At 40.2% G+C, this 23,346-nt stretch overlaps 1 protein-coding gene and 1 pseudogene across 3 annotated transcripts in view; both read right to left on the reverse strand.

Moving 5' to 3' along the window:
• Positions 1-23,346, reverse strand: part of Rab30 (RAB30, member RAS oncogene family) — a 107,108-nt gene that overhangs the window by 11,668 nt on the left and 72,094 nt on the right. For both annotated transcript variants that reach the window (XM_021247148.2, XM_087212242.1), the window contains exons 2-4: positions 10,818-10,918; positions 6,886-6,969; positions 629-812 (exon numbers count right to left, since the gene is read on the reverse strand). In XM_021247148.2, coding sequence (XP_021102807.1) covers positions 629-812; positions 6,886-6,969; positions 10,818-10,910 — 361 coding nt within the window. In that variant the 5' untranslated portion in view covers positions 10,911-10,918. The remainder of the gene's footprint in view (positions 1-628; positions 813-6,885; positions 6,970-10,817; positions 10,919-23,346) is intronic.
• Positions 10,925-23,315, reverse strand: LOC147827833 (zinc finger matrin-type protein 2 pseudogene; annotated as a pseudogene). The gene has a single exon (XR_015451581.1). The product of XR_015451581.1 is annotated as a zinc finger matrin-type protein 2 pseudogene (transcript).

Here is a 23,346-nt window from a genome sequence, read left to right on the forward strand (position 1 = left end):
AAGATGCAACAAACAGCAGCATTTCCCTGAGTAGATTCTTTCTGAAGCACATAATTTCTAAAATCAACATAAATGTAAGCAGGGGAAAAAGTGAACCAAAGTCTGTTTTTTTAGGTAATAAACTATTGCTTCAATAATAAATTCATTATCAACTTAAAAGATACATTTTACTTTTACACTAGCAGTTTTTATTATCATATAACTAGATGTTTTAAAATATATAGTAATTCAGGGGCTGGGGATTTAGCTCAGTGGTTTCACTGCCTGCTGCGTAAGTGCAAGGACCTGAGTTCGAGCCCCGATACCAAAAATATATATATATATATATATATATATATATACATATATAGTAACTCATATAACTTTCATGACCATGCAACTTCTCCCTTAGTGCCTATGTTTATAGAAAATACAATCAGCAATGTTTTCTACTTCATTCATCTAAACCATCACCATGAAACAGAACCTATTTCATATTCTCTTCAATTACAAAAGAACTGAATGTTGACTATATGATATTTTTAGTTAGAGACTATATTCTTGGAAAGTACGAAGGCACAGGCATTATGTAATTATTAATTTTCTGATGCCCACAAATCAATTTCCTTCCTCATTAGTCCTTACATACCTACTAACACAGTGATGACCTTGTTGCTAGCATATTGTTCTATCTCCCGCAGCCACTCAGGAAGGCAACGGAAGGATTCCTCACAGGTAATGTCATAGGTAAGGATCAGGGCATTGGCGCTTCGGTAATAGCTCTGGGTAATGGACCGAAATCTCTCTTGACCTGCAGTGTCCCAGATCTGGAGCTGCAAAGGCATCAGAGAAGGATCAGGTTGGAAAAGCATAAAATAAAAGAGCATTGCCTTGCTTTAGCTTTTACATAGAACTACTTTCACCCAAATAATTTTATGGTTATTTTCTGTGCTAAATAAAGCACTTACAATGTGTTATTATTAAGTGTTTCTGGTTAGGAAAAAAGGCATATTTTTTAGGGGTTTTTTTTCTTTGCTATTTAAAAGTTCCCTCATTTCTAAAGCAAATAAAACTTATCGAGCATTTATTATGTCCCAAGCTCCACTTTAAGCACTTTATATGCTGTAATTCAATCCCCATGATAATACTATGACATAGGTACTATTACAATACCCATTTCTCATATGAGGAAAACAAAGCACAGAGAGATTAATTAACTGGCTCAGTGTCCAGCAGACAATTGACCCAGGTACTGTGGTCCCCAGTACTGGGCTCTTAACTGTAAGACTGTATTATAAAGTTGTCATACAGAGCAGGTTGTCAGTCTGTGGCCACTGGTATTTTAGTCAACAATCAAAGAGGGAGAAAATCCAATCTCACCAACCTTTCCAGTTCAAAATTCTAACAAACATAACAAGGTATTATCTCTGTTAATGAAAATAGGACAATGCCATGGCAGACAAAAAATAATTTCCTTCCAACATTCTTGAGCTCCATGACTTTGAGCATGTAACTTGATCTCTTTGAACTTCAGTTGTTTCTGTAAAAGGGGGGTTAATAATATGCAGCCTGCTGAAAGTTCACTTTTCTAAAGTCATCTGCTAGTTCTAAAACATAGTAACTGATGGTATTAATAACAAAGAGGGAAAATTACTTCTCACATCCAATTTCTCTGCTTATAACTGAAAGAACTGTACTCCAGAGAGACCTTTGGGTATAGAGAAAATCACACAGGGCCTTGAGATGTAAAATCAGCAACAATAATTTCCCTTTTAACTGTACAGATTTCACATGTTACACATTTACCAGTTTAGAAACAGCACCATTTCCTCAGGGGAGATCTTTCAGAAACTTCAAAATTGTCCAGGTTTCCCACCTTCCTACCCACACTCTCCTTTGCAACACATCATGTCATTCTCCCTGGTGGCACCTAACACATTTGAATTATCTATTTGTAATAATTCGTTTATATAGCTATCTTCCCCAACTGATTCAAAGCCTCACAATGGGAGTGGGAGGGGAAGTCTCCCTACTCACCTAATACAGTTCCTAGCAAAGAAAAGTTGTTCAAATATTTACTGACAATATTTTAATCTTTGCAACTGATTAAGTCAGGAAAGTTTAATGGAAACTGTCTCCTAACCAGTTACCCATAAAGCTGGGAATCAACATTAGGTCTTCCATTCCCAGTTGAGGATTCACCCTTGTTGCCTCTGTACTACGCTAATTTAAATATATATATGTATCCAGAGGATGAGTCAATTAGTGTTACCCTCTGGTCAGACTAGTTTAGCTGAAGAGAATGATAAGTGAACATTAGTCTCTGCCAGGAATCAGCAATCACACAGACTCCCCCCTTCAGTTTCAAGTTGCATCTACTCTTTGATGACATGCATGAAAATCTATATGCTAAAGGCCAATGGTTTTTGCTCAGACAAAAGCTATTTGCCTTCATTGTCTCAAACTAAATAAAATCTCTTCTGCCCAGCAGACAATTGTTTTAAAGCCCACTGACCCTCTAAAACACTTGTGATTGGATTTAGACATTGTCAATCATTAGGAATTTGTATGCTTTCATTAATGACACATCTTGGGAACTGCTTTGAGCATTAAATATGTTCTAGAAGAGTGATTGTGTGGCCTTGCCAAGATACCTGCTACTGTCTCATAGGGGGCTATTTCTAGCCTGACAGCTGATTATTAAGCTCCACGGTCTTTACCACCCAACTTGGTCTCACCATTCTCTGTAATCTGTATTCATAGGACATTAACATATCCAGGGGAGGGCCAGGGATTTAGCTCAGTGGTGCCACCGCCTGCCTCGCAAGCACAAGGTCCCAACTTTGATTCCCAGTACAAAAGAAAAAAAAAATATGCAGGAAACTATGCTAGGTGCAGGGAGAGCACAAGAAAAATAAAACACAGTCCCTGATCTCAAAGAGCTCTCAGTTTACAAAGAAGCCAAATCCAGTTAATTAACTACAGTACAATATGAGATGTCCTATTAAAGAGGCACCAGAAGGACAGTGTCTCCTAATGTGAGTCTCATGCTCATCGATATATTTTCAGTATTTTCTTTTCTTGTTTGGTACTGGGAATCAAACTCGAGATCTTGTGCTTGCAAGGCAGGCAGTGGCACCACTCAGCTAAATCCCCAGCCCTACCTATTTTCAGTATTTTCAATACTGCAGTCATAGATTTTCTAACCACTCTCATCCCCATGTAGTAGCATGGGCTATTACACTGACCATCTGATCTCTTCCTGACACCACTACTTAACCTGTATTGCTTCACTGTGATAATAATGTACTGTTGCTATTAATTTACTAGTCTTTCCTTTTACTAGACTGATTACTTTGAGGGCCAAGGCTGTCTTTTGTTTGACCTCATAGCCCAGTGCCTTCCTTGCCCGGTACTAAATGAGCAAAGGATTGTAGAATCACAAAGAAGGGATTAATTATCCCTAAAATATTAGTGTGGTATAAAAGCTTTCACAGGTAAAATGTTATTAGAGTTAACAGTAAGTTCCTAGGGAGCAAAGATGCTTTACCTACCGCAGTGCTTGGTATAAAGTATCTACTGTAACAGGACAGATGGACAGATGGTTGAAGAAATGATCATTTGCACCCACTTTTATGAGTATCCTGTCTGTGACAACACTGGTCTAATTCTTCTATTAGATTATAATAGAAGATTTTTTTTAGATTAAAAATTTAAAATATTTTAGGGGCCGGGGATTTAACTCAGTGGTTCCACCACCCGCCTCGAAAGCGCAAGGTCCCAAATTTGATCCCTGGTACCAAAAAAAAAAAAAAAAAAAAAAAAAAATATATATATATATATATATATATAGATATATAGATATATCTATATATATACACAGAGAGAGAGAGAGAGAGAGAGAGCCCAGAGTTTATTACTCCTTAATTTATGAGCAAATAAAAATTAATTTATAAAATAAAATTGTATACTTTTCCAACTTTTAAAATTATGCTAAAATACACATAACAAAAATTATTTTAAAGTACACAGATCAATGCACTAAAGTGTTTTAATTATATTTTCTGTCCAAGGTCACCTTCATGACTCAGAAAAAGCGGGATCTCTGCCTTAATTTTGCCTCCACTGATTTGGCACATAGTCTTAGTAGTCATAAGAACTTTTCTAATACTTGGATTCCCTGCCTTCAATCTGGGAGCCATTCTGGAAATAACGACACCAATACTCTTTTCAATAATCAATGGAAGGATAAATAAATCCCTTTCCTTTGTTCTGGGATACCCTCAATCATCCTTCTTACAGGATGACCCTTTCTTACAAGGGGGCTGATGAGTAGTCAGGAGACAGTCCCGGGTTCCAGTCCTGTTCCTGCCACTCACCAGGGAGTGAGGCTGTACAAATTGCTAGTGGCTTTTCTTTTCTACTGATTTTACAGAGCTCTGAGAAGGCTTGCAAAATATTAGCAAAAAGACATTTAAACATCACTAAGAAGAGGTATTCAGTAAATATTAACAAAGATGACCATAAGACAACTATTTCCTCTGGGTAGCACCTCCCTCTTCTAATAACAGGCAGGAGAAATTTCTCCTCCTACATCTATACATTCATGAGGACCTTGGATTAATACAGTTGAAGAGGGCCATTCTGTATCTTGAGTCTACATACTGGGTTGTTTAAAAAAAACACAAGCAGGTTGATTTGATCTGGATTTGAGATATTAGTCGACTTTTATTTTGTACAAAGGTCCAACAGCCTGAAGATGTGTTGGGGACAAGAATTGTGGCATGAATACAAAGATAAGTAAGACATAAACCTTGTCCTTGGAGAGCTGTGGCCTTGAGGTAGACTCAAGCACCATAAAACAGGTGAATTTTAGGGGCTGGGGATTTAGCTCAGTGGTGCTGCCACCTGCCTTGCAAGTGCAAGGTCCCAAGTTTGATCCCTGGTAAAAACAGGTAAATTTTAGGAGCATAAGCATTTAAAAGTGAAGTTACAGTTTTCAGAAAGTAGAATAGAAAGCCTAAACCTAGGATTCAGGAAGGAAAAGTTTGTGCTTTAACCATGGGGACCATTTCTTACCTTTATTCTTGGCCACTGTCTGGCTTGTGGTAGGCACTAACATTTCTGGCCAAACTAATGAATTCACATACACATATATAAATGGGAAACTTAGACATCTGAAGTAAAATTCATGGAACCACAGTTATCTTTACCGAACTCCCTGGCTGGCAATCAACTCCCTTCTGCTAGAATAATACCAAGCTACAAAATGCCCTTCCTACTGTCACCTCTTAAGTAGATTTCTATCTCCTGTGAGCACACTTCCTGTTCCTACACACTGCTCCTACTCCTCACCCCAAATACCATTTTTTCTGACTTTCTGATTAGCATTTATATGAATTTCACACCCTGCCTTTATCTTCCAGGGACCCACCATTGTCTTTAGAGCAGACGGCTCTGCATTAAGGATACCAGGAAAGCTTCTACTCCCCACTCAGGAGCTTTGTCCTAACACTTTTTTGTGATGGTGAGAATCTGTGAAATGTGCAAGAACATTACAAAGCTTCTCTGCCCTCCCCAAGGCACTGGGAAGGAGGAGTGCAAGTCCAAGTGGGAGAAAGATGCAAACAACATGATCTGGGATGCTCAAATTGGGATCTAGCTAGGATTCTGATGCCAGTTTACTTTGTGCTGCTGATGGCTAGGATACTACAGTGGCATTTCAGTTCACGAAGTTACTTCATTCCATCATTCTGAAAAAGATGGACACATTCATGTTTTTGTGGGAAAGATGCCTGAAGTCTGTTCATCACCCAATCCAGAGTTTGCAAACCAAAACAAAATTTTGCCAAACACTTCTGTTTGCAAATCAAATTATCTTCAGACAAAGTGTTCATGAACTGAGGTCCCACTGTACTTTTTTCTAAGGGACTTGGCTCTGAAAGATCTGACAACAGAATTTCAGTAAGTGAATGGCAGGTAGAACACAGTGCCAAAAACCAGTTATCTTTGCCATCTTTCCATGTAATTTAGTGTTGCTTAACATTTCTGTCACCTTCACATTTCTGCACCAAGGTGATGGGCCTATTATCCCTTTATTCTCCTTCTCTCCTACCTGGGGGAGACCCCAGAGTGAGGGTGGCAGAAGGCAGTACTAGCTAGCAAACAGGTCCAAATACTGCCTGGCTCCCTGACAGTATTCTATGGATAAGTTAGTTACCTAACAGCTCTGAAAACAAAAAACAAGAGTAACACCACTTACTTCCCAGGCTTTATAGTAAGGATTAAGGTAACTATCATAACAAATGTAAAAGCACCTAACAAAGACAATGACACATAGTAGATACTCAATAAACACTATCTCCCTTTCCTATTTCTACAAGTACCAAACCGTCCAGAAACCCAAAGTGGGGATAGGCTAGGTAGAGATCATCGATCTTTTCTTGAACTCCTCATTTAGAATCTTTTATTAGGGAAAACAGTATGGTGGGAGATAGGATAATTTTCATAGGTGATTCATATGCCTCAATTACTAAAAGGAAATGAGGGAATTGGAAGGCTTTTTCATAAGGCTGCTCTTCATAGGGGGTAACACCACTTACTGACCCACCTTGGGAGATCCAAAAAGAAATGACTTCTTTGTAATTACTTCATTGGAATTATGTCACTTCTGATATAATAGAAGATGGGACAAATAAACTTGGTCCTTCATCTTGCCATCTGTAAAGACACCATCTAAAAAAAATCCCTTCCTGCCCCCAACAGAGGGACTGGAAATAAGCTGTCATAGCTGAATGCACTGTTTTCAATTAGGAGATTTAATGAATGTTATGAAAACACCACTGCACTGCTTCACCTAAATGCTCACAGGGCATGGATAGATCTGATGGACACTTAGCCTCTTACCTTGACTTTTTCACCATTAATCTCCACTGTCTTTATCATAAAATCCACTCCAATTGTGGCTCCTTGACCCGGGGGGAAAAGACCCTAAGGAAGAAATAATGAAAATAATAGTTATGTACATCTTTCAGTTAAATGAAGTACTGACCACCACCACAAACATCAGGCCCTCCTTCAGCTGAGGTTAACTGGTGGAAATGCGAACTCTGGTTAATATCATGGGAGTTGTGTTTAATTTAACTCTGTATGTATGTTTTGAGGGGAAGAGATAGAGGAAGAAAAAAGTGAAGGAAGTGATGAGAGAAGCAGAAAAAGAAAGGGGAGCAAAGAAAGTGAGAATGAGAGAGTCAGTGAGGGAAGAGAACTGGGAAGTGGCTAATTTCAAAGAGAAGCCAAAAATATCAGACAAGATGATAGGATGGAAGAGCAGGGAGCCACAAAGGTCAGATCAGGATCAGAGTGGGGATACGTCTCTAAAGACTAAATCAAGGAAGCTTAAACCTGGTTATCAGTCTGACCATAGCCAGCCACAGGCTATATAACCAACATGAAAAAACAAGAACTTAGCCTGAGAAGCTTGAACAAGACTGTGAAGCTTTTGAATTCTCCTTTGCCCCAAGGGTGATCACTATCTTCCACAGTGGAGAGTACCATGCATGTATACATGGGCTCAAGGCCAGTGACTCTGGAAAGACATCTAAGAAAAATCATCAGGGATACAATGGAGTAGAAACAGCCTTAAACCTTGAAGCAGCAGAGGTAGGATTTCTAAGTGACCTCAGACAAACCATTCCCCATCCCAGGGCCTCAAATCCGATGAGTTTGGGGTTGATATAAATATAGAAGAAGAAGAAAGAGGGAAAGGGGCGGAGGAGGAGAAGAGGGAGGGGGGTGAAAGGAGGAGAAGGAAGAGAAAGAGGAAGTAGCAGCAACAGCTTTACCTTATCCTGGAAATGTAGCAGTTTCCAGAAACAGAATATTAGCAAAATTACATTAATATTTCCTATAAGCTTATAGAGGTAGCAAAGGATCCTACAAACTCTTCACCTCGTCTCTCCTCCCTTTTCACTCATATTCTAAAATTTGGAGAAATTAAAGTGAAATGGACTTTATTAGCTCTGGCAGCTGAAACTGGAATATCTTTAATTAAGTCCACTCCCTAACAAGAGAATTCTTTAATTAAAGTCTGAACTTAAAAGCTGAGCTTGAAACCAAAAGAAAACGTTCCACTGCAGTCTGCAAAAGATATAAATATAAACATAACTTCACTTACAAATATTGAATCAATTTTCTTCTATTTTCGCTTGGCTCAGATACAAAGCTGCCCAGCTTCAAGTTTATATAGCTCCAGCTGTTTTGCAGCCTAACAAATGCCAAAAAATAAAAATCTTTCCCAATGTTTCCCCCACCATTTTGTGCCCCAACCTTTTATGCTTCAAAACAGCTGAATCCAATTCATCGTAACTGCTTGCTAAACAAGAAAAACAAGCATAATCCTGTCTATGAAATACAAACTTTGGGGGAAATTCAGGGGGTGTGGAAGGTAAAAAGCAGACAGAAAAGAACAATAATAAGACAAATGTACTTGTTGATAAAAAAAAAATTACTGCTTAAAATGAAGATATTTTACCTTTAATGATAGGGTTTTGTTTTTATGGGGCTTGTTTTTTTTGAGGGGTGGGGTTGGTTTGTTGAGGCAGGGTCTCCCTATGTAGCTCAGGCTGGCTTTGAACTCACTATGTAGCCTAAGCTGGCCTCGTACTCCGGGCAATCCTCCTGCATGCTGGGATTACAAGCATGCACCGCCATGCCTGGCTTGTATTTTTTTTTTTTTTTTTTTTTTTTTTGTATTAAATTCTTTCATTGGTACATTGTAGGTATACAGCACAATTACATTTTTCATTGGGAATTGTACCTTTACATAATGCATCTTGGTTCTTATTTTTTCCTCATTCCTAGCCCTCCCTTCACACCCTCCACCATTCCCTATTTACAAAGACTTTATTTCCATTTTTTCCATTTCTCATCATTTTTTCCTTTCCCTTCTTTCCTTTCCCCTGCCCCTCCCACTACCCCTACCCCTTTGGACCTTTTCTTCCTATTTTACATTATCGATTATTCATTCTAATCATTGGCACCTTTTAGGTATACAATATAATGACATTCATCATTGGAAATTTGTACCTTTACATAGTCTCTCTTGGTTCTTATTTTTCACCCTTGCCCAGCCCTCCCTTCAACCCCTCCAGTCCTCCCTATTTACAAAGATTTTGTTCCTATTTTTCCATTTTCTCATATTAATCCCATTCCCTTCTATCCTTTCCCCTAGCCCTCCCACTTCCTTCCCCTTTGCCCCTTTTCTTCCTATTGCACATGGCCTATTATACATTTAGTCCTTATTTACACTTTCAATTTCTCACACCAGAGAAACTATTCGGTATTTACACATGTGTGTCCTATTTATTTCATTTAAGAGTATTCTGGCTTGTATTTTTAAAGAGACTGGTCTCTGAAGTTGGAACTGAAAGACAGAAGTTAGCAGGCTGAGAACCAGAAGACCTAGGTTCTAATCTTGGCCTTGCCATGAATGTGACAGTTGATCAAAAGCATGTCTTTCAGTCCCCCTGCCTCTCAATTTCTCATCTGTACAATGAAAGGACTGGATCGAATAATCTCTAAGTGACCTTTCAGTAATGACACAAGGCCAAGGGAACTTTCAACAAAGGGACTAAAAGTTTCTTTACATGTTTCCAGTTCCACAGTCTTGTCCTTTTGTCAAAATCAGAAAGGATTACTAATGTTAGATAAATGTAAAACCAGCTGGAGTTTCCAATATACAGTATTTGTGGTAGCTGACTGAGCCTTGTGAACTTTGTACTTTTGATTTTGCCAGGCCAAGGCTTAGTGAAAAGTACAAGTTCTATTCTGTGTTCACTTCTGGGAAAAACCCTGACATTTCAAAGTGACTCTGGGCCCTACAGCTGTTTGTGTTATGCGATCTGCCTCTCCAGTTGGCCACAGAGCTGAAAAGGGCCTTCGAGTGCACAAGGTGCCTCAAGGAGAGCAAAGAAGCCTGGGAAGAGAAGAAATTCACCCAGACTCCGAGGGCAAGCCATGGGTCGGACCAGGCCTAGGAAGTACATGTCCTTGAGCCAGCACTCTGTGCGGAGCATCAGGTTGCCCTGTGCCTTGGAAGAGCTAGTTTCAACTTTCCCAATCAACACTTTTTGAAAATGCAAGCAATGTGCATGATAGTCCAAAAAAGAGCTTAATTCATATTTTTCAGGGGAAAACACAAAGGGTCAACTTCAGAATTACTGCTAATCTCTGTATTAAAAGTTATGTAATCTTGGCTCACAATTTTCAAGAGGGCCGTCCCAAAGGAAACTTGTATTTAGGTCATATGATAAGGATTCAAACCAGAAAGGACATTCATTTCAGTTCAGATAGTTCTTCACTGTTCTCATTTCATTCCCATTTAAGAGATTTAGGAAATCAGCATATCTTGTTCTAAACCAAAAACAATTCAGTTTCATGAGAGGACACTGGTTGCATAAGTAGGGAATTGAGGGTTTAATTTATATCAGGGTGTTTTAAAAATTAATGTTCAATTAATATCCGGAGTCATTTGTTCCCACCTTTTGATTACTCTGAACTAATCTATTTTTTATCTACTAATCTATTTTTGATACTGAAAGCAAAACCACCTGCCCCTTTCATAAAAGAAGCAAGAATTGGTGTGGGAGCTTAGTGGGGACCCACTGATCCATGTTTCCTTGAGGTGGTTTAGAGAAACTCTAAGCTACAAGCTGCGTATAAGCATTAAGAGCTCATACCCAAGAGGCTGGAAGTGGGACCAGATCCACCCTCCAGACTCCCATAAGGCAGGCTGGGCATCCAAGGCCCAACCCTGGGTCCTGAGCCAGTTCTCTTACCTGAGTGAATCGTCGGACTAGGCACGTCTTCCCCACACCAGCGTTGCCAATTAAAACAATTTTGAACAGGAAATCATAATCTTCCATACTCATTTACACAGCTGCAAGGCAAACAGAGGCAAGAGTGAGACAGACCCAGTCAGATTTGCCCACAGAGCTCAGGCTGCCCGAGCCCTGTCACCTCAGGAACCACAGGTCTGACTGATTTGAAGAGCAATTTAATGCTCTCCTCTGGTGACCCTGCCAGCAAGACAGGAACTCAGGTGTTTGCTCACAGATGGATTTTAATCCTCTCACCTACCTCTTGTGATGTAAAGTGTCCTTTCACCTGGTAACCTTTATTCCTCCAAGCAGTCAGGTCAAAGGTCCTTATAAGGTAAGATTGTTTTCTTTGAGTATGAGACAGAGATTGTACTAGGCAAGCTGGGATTCAGAGATAAAGGAGAGCCATCCAGGAGTGAGCTCTATATGCCTCTGGGAAGAAGTGCTAGCAATTAAGAGACTGAATGAAGGGTAAGGAACATGAAGGGCTTTTTCAGTTTCCTTCAGGTCTTGGGGATCTTAGCAGTGGGAGTTATAGTCGCCTTGCCCTTCTACCACCACCCGATTCCTATCCACCTCCTGCCAGTCATACTGGTGCTAAAGGACCTCTCAAAGCATCTGTCTTCTTCCTGTGGACTTCAACATATGTTGTACATCATTTCCTCTACCTGAGATGCCTTCCTTTCCACCCTTTCTGCATCACAAAGTCCTTCAAAAACAATGCAAGCCTCTCTTTCTCTCTGAATTATTCACTGATCCCCCTTGAATAAAGTAAAACACTTTCACCATTCCTTGTCTTAAAATTTCCCTTCTTGTATATAGTTATTTGTTCAAATGTCTGCCCGATTCTTGAATGAATTGATTATATCTTTCAGCACTAGTTTTCTAGCCCCTGGGACAAAATAACATTTAAAGAACATCTGCTCTATAGAAGGAAAGAATTAACAGGCATAATGCTTAAGTATAGGCCTTAGCTTCTCTAATTGTGCTGAAAAGAATACTACATGCTCTGTCTACTTTAGATGACTGTTTCAAAGATTAAAGAAGAAAAACTCCTCCCAAAGGGCTGTGGTACCTTTAAAGCCCGACCCTTGAGAAAGCAGTTGTTACCTATTGAGTACCTACTGTAGTAGTGTACTTTTACCACAGGAGATGTTTGCCCTTAAGACCAACATAAGCAAAGTTAATAACAAAAAAGTTAAATAAGAATTCAAGCCAATAGCTGGGCTCATCTTCTAAGTCCTAGGCAGAACAGGCCCAGTAGACTCTGGAAGGGAAGGAAAAGGATAACTGGTAAACTCGTACAGAGAAGGACGCTGGGAGACAGTGAAGCCTCAGGGTCACTGCTAACAGCAGACCTGGAGCTCAGTGGCTGCAGGCTTGTGTGGCAGAGAGGAGAGCCTCTCTGCTGCACCTGCCAAACAGTGGTGGAAATAAATCTGCTGTGTGCAAAGGTGATTTCCATGTAGATTTCAAAGATCCCTGGGAAAATGAATGACATCTTAGCCAACACATAGTGGTGACTCACAGAGTTCTGTCTCAGGTCACTGGGACCATGAAGAAAAAACATTTCCCTGTACAAGAATCCAGGCCCAGAAGCAGTAGTTGCACTGGCTATATGTATGGCACTATACCTGGCCTTTTATATATATTTCCATTTGTTTTCACAAGGTGATGAAGCTGGCACTATTAACACTGAATATTACCAGAGCAATCCAAGGTTAAGCGAAGCCAAAAGGTGGCCTGACATTATAAAGCTTACAGCTAAACTTCAAGTTTCAAAGACATATGTGTCAGCAAATGAACCTTAACTTTCAGCTGGAAAGACCTAAGTTCAAAGCCTAGTTGTACTACCTTCTAAGACTATCCTTTTGGGCATGTGACAGTTATTCAGAGCCTAAACTTCTCCACTAACAAAATGGGGCTAATAACACCTGTAGCACAGAATTGCGATAGTTGCAGGGATTACTGGAAACCTCTAGGACAGTACCTGGCTCTTAGTCACGGCAAATCCTTAATCTTACTCCAGTGTTCCATCGTCTGGTCTCTGCCAGCCTCATCTCTCACCACCCTCCTCATAACCCACACTAGAGGCTCAATGGATTTCTCCAGTGTCTTACACATTCCAGGATTTGGTTTTCTTTTCAGACCTTTATGTATAACATTCTTTCTGTCCAGAACACAAAACCCACTTCCCATCACCACTCCAAGCCCAGCCAACTTTTCCCTCCCCTTTAGATCACACCAGGTACATCACTTTCCTCTATTCTGTTTCTCTGACCTAGGTGAGCACTTGGGCCCCTCTGCTCTACCCTCCTCCTTTCCCTACAGTAACACTCACCATGCTTTACTATAGTTAGTTATATCTGTCTACACTCCAACATTACCCCTCGGCACCTAAGCACTACTTATACATAGCCATGATTGTGTGCAACATGAGGATAATATCTGTGGCTAGGCCTAATCCCAGTCCCTCCCCACCATCATAAATGTCATCATCATCTCACTATATTATTGAGTTGTTTAATCACACAGTTCTATGGGGTGGACCGTTGGCATTCCTAACTTGACAGATGGGGATACTGAAGCACAAGAAATATTAAATAAGGGGCCAAGGTTCCACAGCTGATGACTAGTGAAGCTGAGAATCAAATCCAGACAACCCAGCTTCAGCACCCATGTCCTTGAACTACTGTCCAGTAGTGACTTTCATTATGCCTGGCTCATAGTAAATGCTCAAGAAAGATGTGAACACTCACACAGTGGTGGGGATTGAACCCAGGGCCTCGTGCATACAAAGCACACACTTTACCACTGGGTTGCATCCAATTATTTTTTTTTAATGAACCTCTAGGAAAAATGTGTTTGGTCTCTTTACAACTGCAGGTTTCTATGACTAGGGCAGGATTATAAACTCCAAGTTACCTGTAGCAGTGCCTGTTCTGTTTCTAATAGAAAGCACACTACTGAATGAAAAGCTCACAGGATTCTCTGGAAAATACTATGCTTTGAGGAAGCCCTTCTGTTTGGCCCATTACAAAGAGCCCAGGCATTACCAGTTACTATGTGATGAGACACTCTCCCAGGAGAGGGAAACATTCAGAAGCAGACTGGCCTATGAAAGCTACTCCTGAAGCCACAACAAAAGTCACACCGCATCTGTGCAGCAACCATGTTGAAAGGTATGCTAATGGCCGAGCACTATTCTCACAATTTTCCATCATTACTGTCAGTCATAATAACAACTCATAGTTACTCCTCAATGCTTATTATGTGCCAGGTACTCTTCTACATGTATTTATTCACCTAATCCTCACAAGAACTCTGATATAGGTGTTCTTCATATCAGCTAACTTACTAAACAGGAAGCTGCGGTGAAGAAAACATTCTAAAGTTATTTAGTTCATTTTAGGAACAACACACAGTACAAGCTCAGATCCGTCTGACTCCAAAGTGTGACTGCTTTTAAAACAGAATGAAACTGCTTCCTGTCTTGTGAATGACAGTATCACTATATCTGTCATGAGGGCTGGAGGCTCAACTAAATGGATCCCCATGACCCTTTGAACTGGAGTGTTCTAAAAACTTCCTGCTCTGGAAGCATCACAGCCACTTTGAGGTGGCCACCCACTGGTTTCAGATCACAAAATGCTCCTCACTGTGCCCCTGCCCAGGTCTCTCCCAAATATCACAATCACCATGATGGTTCTAAATAAATAGATACATGGATGTGATTCACAAAGTTAAAAGTAAATAAGAGAAAGGAAGAAAAGAGTGTTTAAAAAATACAGAGAATGAAATCTAGTATGAAAAATTAAAAAGGAAAAAAACCACTCTAAACAACATGAATGTCCAACATAAACCTTTTTTTTAAAGTGGCCTTGCCAGGGATTTAGCTCAGTGGTGCTGCGCCTGCCTGGCAAGTGTAAAGTCCTGAGTTTGATTCCCAGTACAAAAATAAATAAATAAAAGGAAAAAAACACTTCACTGTTGCACATCTGTGCATTTTCCCCTTCCCTTCTGGGACTTAGTATAACAGATAAAGTCAGAGGCCAGATCCCCTCCCCTACTTATTCTGACGCCCCCAGCCCTGCCCCCAAAACAATCACAGGGACTTGTGTCTGGTCAAAAACTATGTTGTCAAGCCAAGAGTGATAGTACACCCCTGGAATCCTAGCACTCTAGGAGTCTGAGACAGGAGGATCACAAGTTCAAACTCAGCTTGGGCAATTTAGGGAGACCTTGTTTCAAAATAAAAATATTTTTTAAAGGACTGGGGATATAGTTCAATGCAAAGTCTCTGGGTTCAACACCCAGTACCAGAAAGAAAGAAAAAAACCCTACACATCTCATGCAGTTCCTTTTTTCCCAAGGTCTCAACTTGGTCTGTATATGGAGGAGGTCAGTGAATAGGAACCAAAGGCCCTTTCCTTGACAGCATGTGGTATTAAGGTAACGAAGTCAAGGGTCCTGTGTCCGTTAAAGAGCCTGGTAATGTTTCCTTATCCTTAAAACGGGAGATATTAGAAGTTACATCACTTTGCTTCCAAGATAAGTAAGATGATATATATGAAAATCCCCCCTTTCAAATGTAATAATTAAATGTGGGGGTTTTTTTCCTTCTGGCAAGTCATACACTCATACACACACACACACACCATACAAATAAAAAGGAAAAGTAAATCATCTATAATCTCTTTCCTTAACCACATCTCTTCCTGGGTACAATTACAATTAACATTTTGGTATATATCTTTCTAATCCTTGTATTTATTCAAATTTCAGTTTCAGATACCAACAAAGTTTAATACATTTGTTCCAAATACGTATATATATACATATATACATATATATACATTATATATACATATATACATATATATACATTATATATACATATATATACACATATATATACATATATATATATATTTTTTTTTTTTAGAAAGGGAGGTCTGTCATTATTGGGAACTCAGGCAGAGGTCTTGTGACTCCAGTGCTATACTGAGACTGAGTGAATATGCCACAGTATAACCTCTGCATCCTGTACCCTCTCCCAACACAGAGGGAAACCAAAAACACCCACCCTCCTCCCTGCCCACTGACATGCTTAAGGTCTTTCTGAAGTACTTAGAAATGAATGTCTCCTCCCCAACGCACACAAAATGTTAGGTCCAGCACAGGCCAAATAAAAGAACCCTCAGTAACTCTTTTTGGTGGAACCAAAGCCAGACAAGCCCATCAGCCAGAGAAGCTGCCATTTCATCATCCTCCTCAAATGTCAAGTCTTCCTCGGCCCTCCTCTTCTTTCTGTTTCTCTTTTTTGTATGCTTTAGCTTTCTCCTCCTCTTTTCTGAGTTCCTTCATCCTTTCCTCAAAATCATAATCCTTCTGCTTCTCTTCCATCTTTTTCTTGTTGACCTCAAAACGTTTCTTCACCTGATCCAGGGAGGAAGGTTCCACTCGCATAGACATGCCAAGGTTTCGCTGATGTTTCTTTCCATTAATGTTATCCAGGAAGCTGATGGAGTCCTTCGCCACACAGTCACAGACACTGCAGTAATATCCTCCCATCTCAGATTGTGGGGTGGCCTTGGTAATGACAATTGTCTTCCCAAGCTTGGATTCCAAGTCCACTTCGTAGTCCCTGTGCCACAGAAGCTCACGCTTTTCTCTCTCTTCTGTGAGCCTCTTGTCAGCAAGCTTCTTGTATTCATCTTTGTCCCACTTTCGGCAAAAGCCCAAGTTTTTTGTCAGGAAGGAAGCTGAGGTCGCCTCAAGACGCCAACCCAAGAGACCTCCGCGATTCCACGGTCCCTGCATCAGGACCTTACGGAAGAATTCTCAGACCTGGACCCTGGGATCCTGAAGAGGTGTCGGGAAGCCAGTCAGGCGCCACCGTGTGTCTCTATTCAGTGCTGAGAAGGCACCCACCTGCCCACCCCGACCCCGCAGACCTCCTCTCACACACATCACCTACCCGGCTGCCCGACCTTGTTCCAAATATTGTATGAGACATATGAATAAATTTTTGGCAGTTCTAGGTACCAAACCCAAGGCCTCACACATGTTAGGCAATCTCTCTTAACCACTAAGCTTCATATCTAATTCTGCCATATGAATAATTTTATTACCTGTTTATCTGAAATTCAAAATTAACTGGTGGTCCTGTATTTTATTTGGCAAGCCTATCCAGAGAAATTTTGCATAGTCAGTTCACAGTTGAAACAAAAGCCATAAAGAAGCACAATACCATGTGGAGGAAAACAGGGAGGGCATGAGAAACAAGATATCTCTGATACATCCAAAAGAACCAAACAGAGAAATAATAAAGGCAAAAAGTAAAATTTCAAGAAGTGATTACAAGGCTGGGATTCTTTTAAATCTGGGCCAGACTTCAGGAGCTGTGATCAAATTGGCCATCAGGCTTTTTAGTTAAGTCTCTCTTCTTGACAATCCCAGAGCACCATGGGCCTTCCTCCAAGTGCATCCAGCATACGTGTCTGCCTGGTGGATGGGGTTGTGATGTGCACATCCACCACCCCTACTATAAGGACAAGCATTGTACTGCACTTCAACAAGACACTTCATCTCTGCTAACTCCACTGCTGTGTTCAATTAGTATACACTGAATTAAAAGCCTTTGATCCATCTTTCACTCTAACAAGGTTCTATCCCAGGAAGCTCATTATTGCTTAATTACTAGGAGGCAATTACTAACCATTACTATAATCAACTGCTGCAAGCTCACTTGCTTTACATCAGCTGCTAATTTCATGTTATTGCAAGCTAATTATCCTCCTTGGCCTCCAATGTCAAACACCCACCTGTGCCAAGGCTCCTCCTCATTCACCAGAACATAAAGGCTAACGTTGCATTATATGGCCTTTTACAATTTACAAATTGTTTTCATACACATAATCTAATCTGGACCTTCCAAGACTTCATGAGTTCGTTCTTTTTTTTTTTTTGGTACCGGGGATTGAACTCGGGTTCTTGCGCTTCCACAGCAGGCGACGAAACCACTGAGCTAAATCCCCAGCCCTTCATGAGTTAGTTCTTATCATTCATTATGCAGTGAGGAAACTGAGGGTGTAGGTAGTGAAATGATTTACCCTAAGTCACAAGCTTGCAAGTTGCAAGGCACCTATCCTGGCCAAGTACAACTTCTTTGCTGGACATGCTGTTTTCCTAGGTTCTTGGCTATCTGGATCATAATTTGAATTGATGGTACACTAGAAGCAGTTCTACACATTTTCTATATATAATTTTGTTTCATTTTTTCAATAGCCCATTAACTCAATATTATAAATATGATAAATATTCCTATTATATATATATTCCTATATAATATATTCCTATTATATAGATAAGAAAACTAAGGATCAAAGAAGTTGGTTAATATGTTCAAAAGTGTCTGAATTCAAAACTCAGGTTTTTCTGGAAAAAAAATAAGCTGGAACTCTGTCTTATTAATTTTAAAATTAAAGTGGGGAGGGCTAAGAATTAGTCAAAATCAAAGCTGTATTATTATATTTTTAAATTTAAAAATTTGATTAATTTTTCTAAAATTCTGCATTGCAAAACTACAAATGAAAAATTAGCTAAAATATCTACAATACATATTAATAAACTAGGGCTGGGGATTTAGCTCAGTGGTTCTGCTGCCTGCCTCACAAGCGCAAGGTCCCAAGTTTGATCCCCTGTACCAAAAAAACACAACAACAACATATAAGTAAACTGAATTCCATGAAATGCATGAAGAATTCTTATAAATGAACAAAAAAATTCAATAACCCAATAGGAAAAATGAGCTAAGGACATAAACAGATACTTAATAAGAAAGGAAATAAAAATAGCACCTATATTTAAGGGAAAAAAAGACCAACCTCATTCAGAAGATTCAGACTATAATGAATTTATAGCAAGTGTCCATTTTCAACACAGACTGGCAAAGTTCATTCTGCATTAGAGAGAGTATAGAGAAATGGGGCACTTGTATAGGTGCGATTGAAAACTACAATGAATGTTAAAGTTAAAAAATTTATTACAGTAAAAGACACATTGCTAATAATTTCCCTCAAAATGTTTCTCCTTGTTTTTTACACACTTGTCCTATCCTTCTTGCCACTTTCTGAAGTACTTCTGGAAGTCCTCTTTCATGAGTGTCTTTTAGTTATACTGTCATGACTGCCTCTATGTCCTGAATTGATTTAAAACATTTAGTTTTTGTGGTCATTATGACTTTGGGGAAGCACAGATGGTACCGGATTCTGTTAATAAGATAGATGAGGACACACTGTAATAGTTTTACAACCCTGCCTTTCCACTGGGTTGCACTCAGCTGCAGCATTCAAAATAGTTTTGATCATACCTTGTAAAGACATGAAAAAGGACTTCCATAACTGCCTCAGAAAGTGGCCTAAACAATGTGATAAGTGTGTTTAAAGAGAGGGGCAAATTCTTAAGAGGAATTAATGAAAAATTTTTTTAATTTAAACATTCACTGTATATTTTGATCACATCTCATATACTACTGGTGGGAGGTTAATCAGTGCCTCTAGGGAGGGCAATACTGATTTAAAACTAAAAATGTTATCACGAACCCTCTGTCCCAGCTTCTAGAAATCTATCATATTTTTATATTTATAACCATATACCCAGTGTAGAAGGATATTCATTATAATAGTATTGTATGTGAACTAAAAGTCCATCAGCAAGAAAATGGTTGTATAGATTATGGAAGGAAACACTGATAGACCATAGAGCCTGCTGTAGATGTTGGCAAGATGTATTAAGTGAAAGAAGCAAGGTGGAGAATGACATCATTACTGTATATCATATTGGAAAAGAGGTGAGGCATATAGTTCTATATCTGAATATGAATAAAATGTGATATACAAGAAACTGGCCACAGTTGTTGCCCCTGCAAGATTTAGCTCTTCCATAGAAAAACATCACCTCTGATGCTTTAAATTATACTCTGCCCTTCCAGCCAACCTTTAACAGTATATGAAAAGCAAGACAGCTTTCCTAACACAGTGAAGAAGTCTCTTTTAAAACTCTATTTGGGGGCTGGGGATTTAGCTCAGTGGCACCGTGCCTGCCTTGCAAGCACAAGGTCCTGAGTTCAACCCCCTGTTCCAAAAAAAAAAAACTTTTTGGGGGGTGCTCTGTCTCTATATTTGTCTGTCTTCCCTGCTGCCCCCCTACATGTGACAGGGACCCCAGGAAGAAATGTCCCACCCAAACTCAGGAGTTGCCTTTTCCAGTTCATTGTGTGCAACACTGCTTTCTCTGTTAAATTATTCCAAAGCACAGCAAGTCCCTAAAGAAGGGTCCATTCCTTCAGAACAACATCCCTCAAAATCAAGTATGAAAGCCAAACCAATAGATCAATTTATCTTTAACTCTCACGCATTTGTAGAGCTTAAAAATTACTCTCAATGCACTCTGACAGAATCTTCCTGAAGAAGCAAGAGGAAACTATCTTTGCTCCCCATTTTGTAGAGATAGGATCTAAAACCAAGAAAGTGATTTGTCCCAGACCAAGTGGTATATAATCAACAGACTACACAGGTCCCCTGACTCTAAATCAGAGCTGCTGCCAGTACAAATAAGGCCTGAAAATATAAATCCCTGCTGGGAAGGCCATGGGCATACTCAGCAGGAGCAGCTGGGTGTAATAATGAGAGCCCTCAAACAGCCCTTAGAACATTTTTATAGACATTCAAAGAAATAAAAATGAAAAATTAAGTAGGCCTAAGATCTTTACAATATTATTTTCAAAACTCAAGACAAAATATTTTATTTTCATTCTTTTCATCCATCCTTTTTGTTTTTTGTTTTGGGTTTTGGTTTTTTTTGGTACCAGGGATCAAACTCAGGTCCTTGCGCTTGCGCAGCAGGCAGCGAAACCACTGAGCTAAATCCCCAGCCCCATCTTTTTTGTTTTTTGAGACACAGTCTCACTATGTAGTCCAGGCCAGCTTGAACTCACTATGTAGCCCAGGCTGGCCTAGAACGCAGTGATCCTCCTGTCTCAGCCTACTGAGTGCTGGGATTACAGGCATTCACCACCTGGCCTGGCTATTTTTATTCTCTATGTATTGTCTTTTGCATTTTCCTACAGTCTAGAAATACAAAACAGATTTGGAATTCCAAACATGTAAAAAAGATGACAATCCATAAAATAGCATTTCATCAGGATTAACCAAAGCAAACATCTGAATTATCTTCAGTCCTCTCATTTGCCATCATGAGAAGGCTGCTCAGGCAGGGTTCTCTGCACTGTGCCCAGATTTGGTTTTCCACAGACAGGTGGGAGGAGAAGGGAGCAGCCACTGCTTAGGCCCATTTGGGCTCCCACTCAGTTAACTCCCCAGGAAGAACCAATTTGTTTTATACCACAGCAGCTGGGAGCAGGTGCTTGACAAGGAGACGTGCATGCACCTGGAAACACTGGCATTGTGTTTCCTGGGAGAAGAAAAAAGATACCCTTCCCACTCGTTACTCCACCTCCAAGAAGAAGAGCTTCTGTCTGCAAAACACATTTGTTAAAGAGATTTTTAAAAGGTCCTTCCAGATCCAACTTGCTGTTTCTATCTTTTGCACAAGCAGGCAAGGCTCCCTTTGTTGTTCTCCTTCAACAATAAACAAAATCACTGCAAAGAGCTCCAGGTTTGTGCCTGCTGCCCTCCCATTTGTGTTCTCTACATCAGGGCCTGTGTCTAATCTTTCCTCTGCAGAAGCTTTCCCAAGCTTGTCTGGCTGGACCGGAAGGGCCTCCTTATGGGCCTCTTCAGCCTCCTCCCCAGGCTATGCACACAATGCAGCCTGGCCAAGCAGCCAAAGGTCAAGGCAAAGGCCCAGAATAGGGTTAAGCATTTCCCCCAGTGGTTCTTTTCCCAGCGAAGAGAGCCAGCAAGAACAAAAGTCTGTCTCTCCTTGCTGGAAGATTGTAAGATCAGGTTGGCCCCTTCCATCAGCAGCTCTAATTCCCTCCTCACTGGAAGCAGGAGGAAAAGTAAAAGGGAAATAACTGTCTACATGCTCTGACACCAAAAGCAATGAAGATAAAATACAGGAATTCACCCAACTCTGTCTCTCAAGTTTGTGATAAGTCCTATGTCATGCAAAAGAATTACTTAGTCTAGATCCCACATGCTTTACATATACCAGCCCATTTCATCCTTTAAACAGGATTTCTTGGATTCTGTCACTATCAGTAAACATCTATAGAGCACTCCTAGTTTCCTAGGTGCTTTCCTATCTTGTCTGTGTCCTGGCAAATTCCTTTGAGAAGATAGGATACAAATTCTCCCTCAACATGGACTCCCAACACACACACACACACACAGCTTGCCTTAAGCCATCTATTGCCAAGACCAGCAGATTTTCTGTCAGAAATGTAGCCTAAATCCTGCTCTGTTCAACCTTTTTCCCCTGTGTACCAGGATGGCTCAAGCTCTCATCAGCTCTCACTACGGTCTTCTAACCAGGTTCCCCATGGCCAGTCTGTCAAGTGTTTTCAAAAGTGACTACCAGCCGGGAATTTAGTTCAGTGGTTCTGCCGCCTGCCTTGCAAGCACAAGGACCCAAGTTCGATCCCCGGTATCAAAAAAACAAAAAAACAAGGTGCCTACCAAATCTCAGCCTTAAGAATGAAGTTTAAACTTTGTAGGTCAGTGTAACGAGGTTCTTTCCAATATGACTCAAAGCTGGGTGTGGTGACACATGCCTGAATTCCCAGCACTCTGGACACTGAGGCAGGAGGAGGATTGCTCTGAGTTCTAGGCCAGCCTGAACTGCATAGTGAAATCCTGTCCCAAAAAGCCAAAAAAAAAAGTGAAACAATATGTCTGAAATTCACCTTTCTCCAAACCCTGCACAGCGTAAGCTCCATCACAAAAATCTTTCTCTTTTCTCCAAATACCCTATGCTTTTTCTGGCCCTCACACCTCTGCATATGTTCTTCCTCCTCCCTACCACACTCTTTGTCCTGCTGAAGACTTGCCTTTCGAAGAAGCATAGCTGCCCTTCTCTGTGGTATTTTCGCAAATCCTCTATGCAGAATGAATGTCTTCTTTCCTGGTTTCCAACAACCCTCTGTAAATAATACAACCCCAGCACCATCTTCTTTTAATTCTGAGTTCCTCAAACTAGAATTCAAGAAGTGTTTATTGTAGAAATGGGTGAGAAGGGGGGGCGGGGGATGTTTAAGCTAAAATAAGATATGCCTTTCAAAGAATTCTACATTTCACAAAGTCTGGGAAATTCAAGTAAATATGCTATAAGGTACAATTTAAAGACAGGAGGGAAGATGAAAATGGGTAAAATTCACTAACTGATGGAATCTGAGGGAACTCCTGAATAAAAACTTAATTCTGGAATTTGAGATTTTCATCCCAGGATCTACACACTTAGGGATGAAAAAGCAGGGATCCAAACCTTTCTAAAGATAAAGAGATAAATGGCTATCCAAGAA

This window comes from Heterocephalus glaber, unplaced genomic scaffold (assembly GCF_053883595.1).
Source record: "Heterocephalus glaber isolate CG9 unplaced genomic scaffold, H.glaber_assembly_v1.0 deba00001429, whole genome shotgun sequence".
NCBI lineage: Eukaryota > Metazoa > Chordata > Mammalia > Rodentia > Bathyergidae > Heterocephalus > Heterocephalus glaber.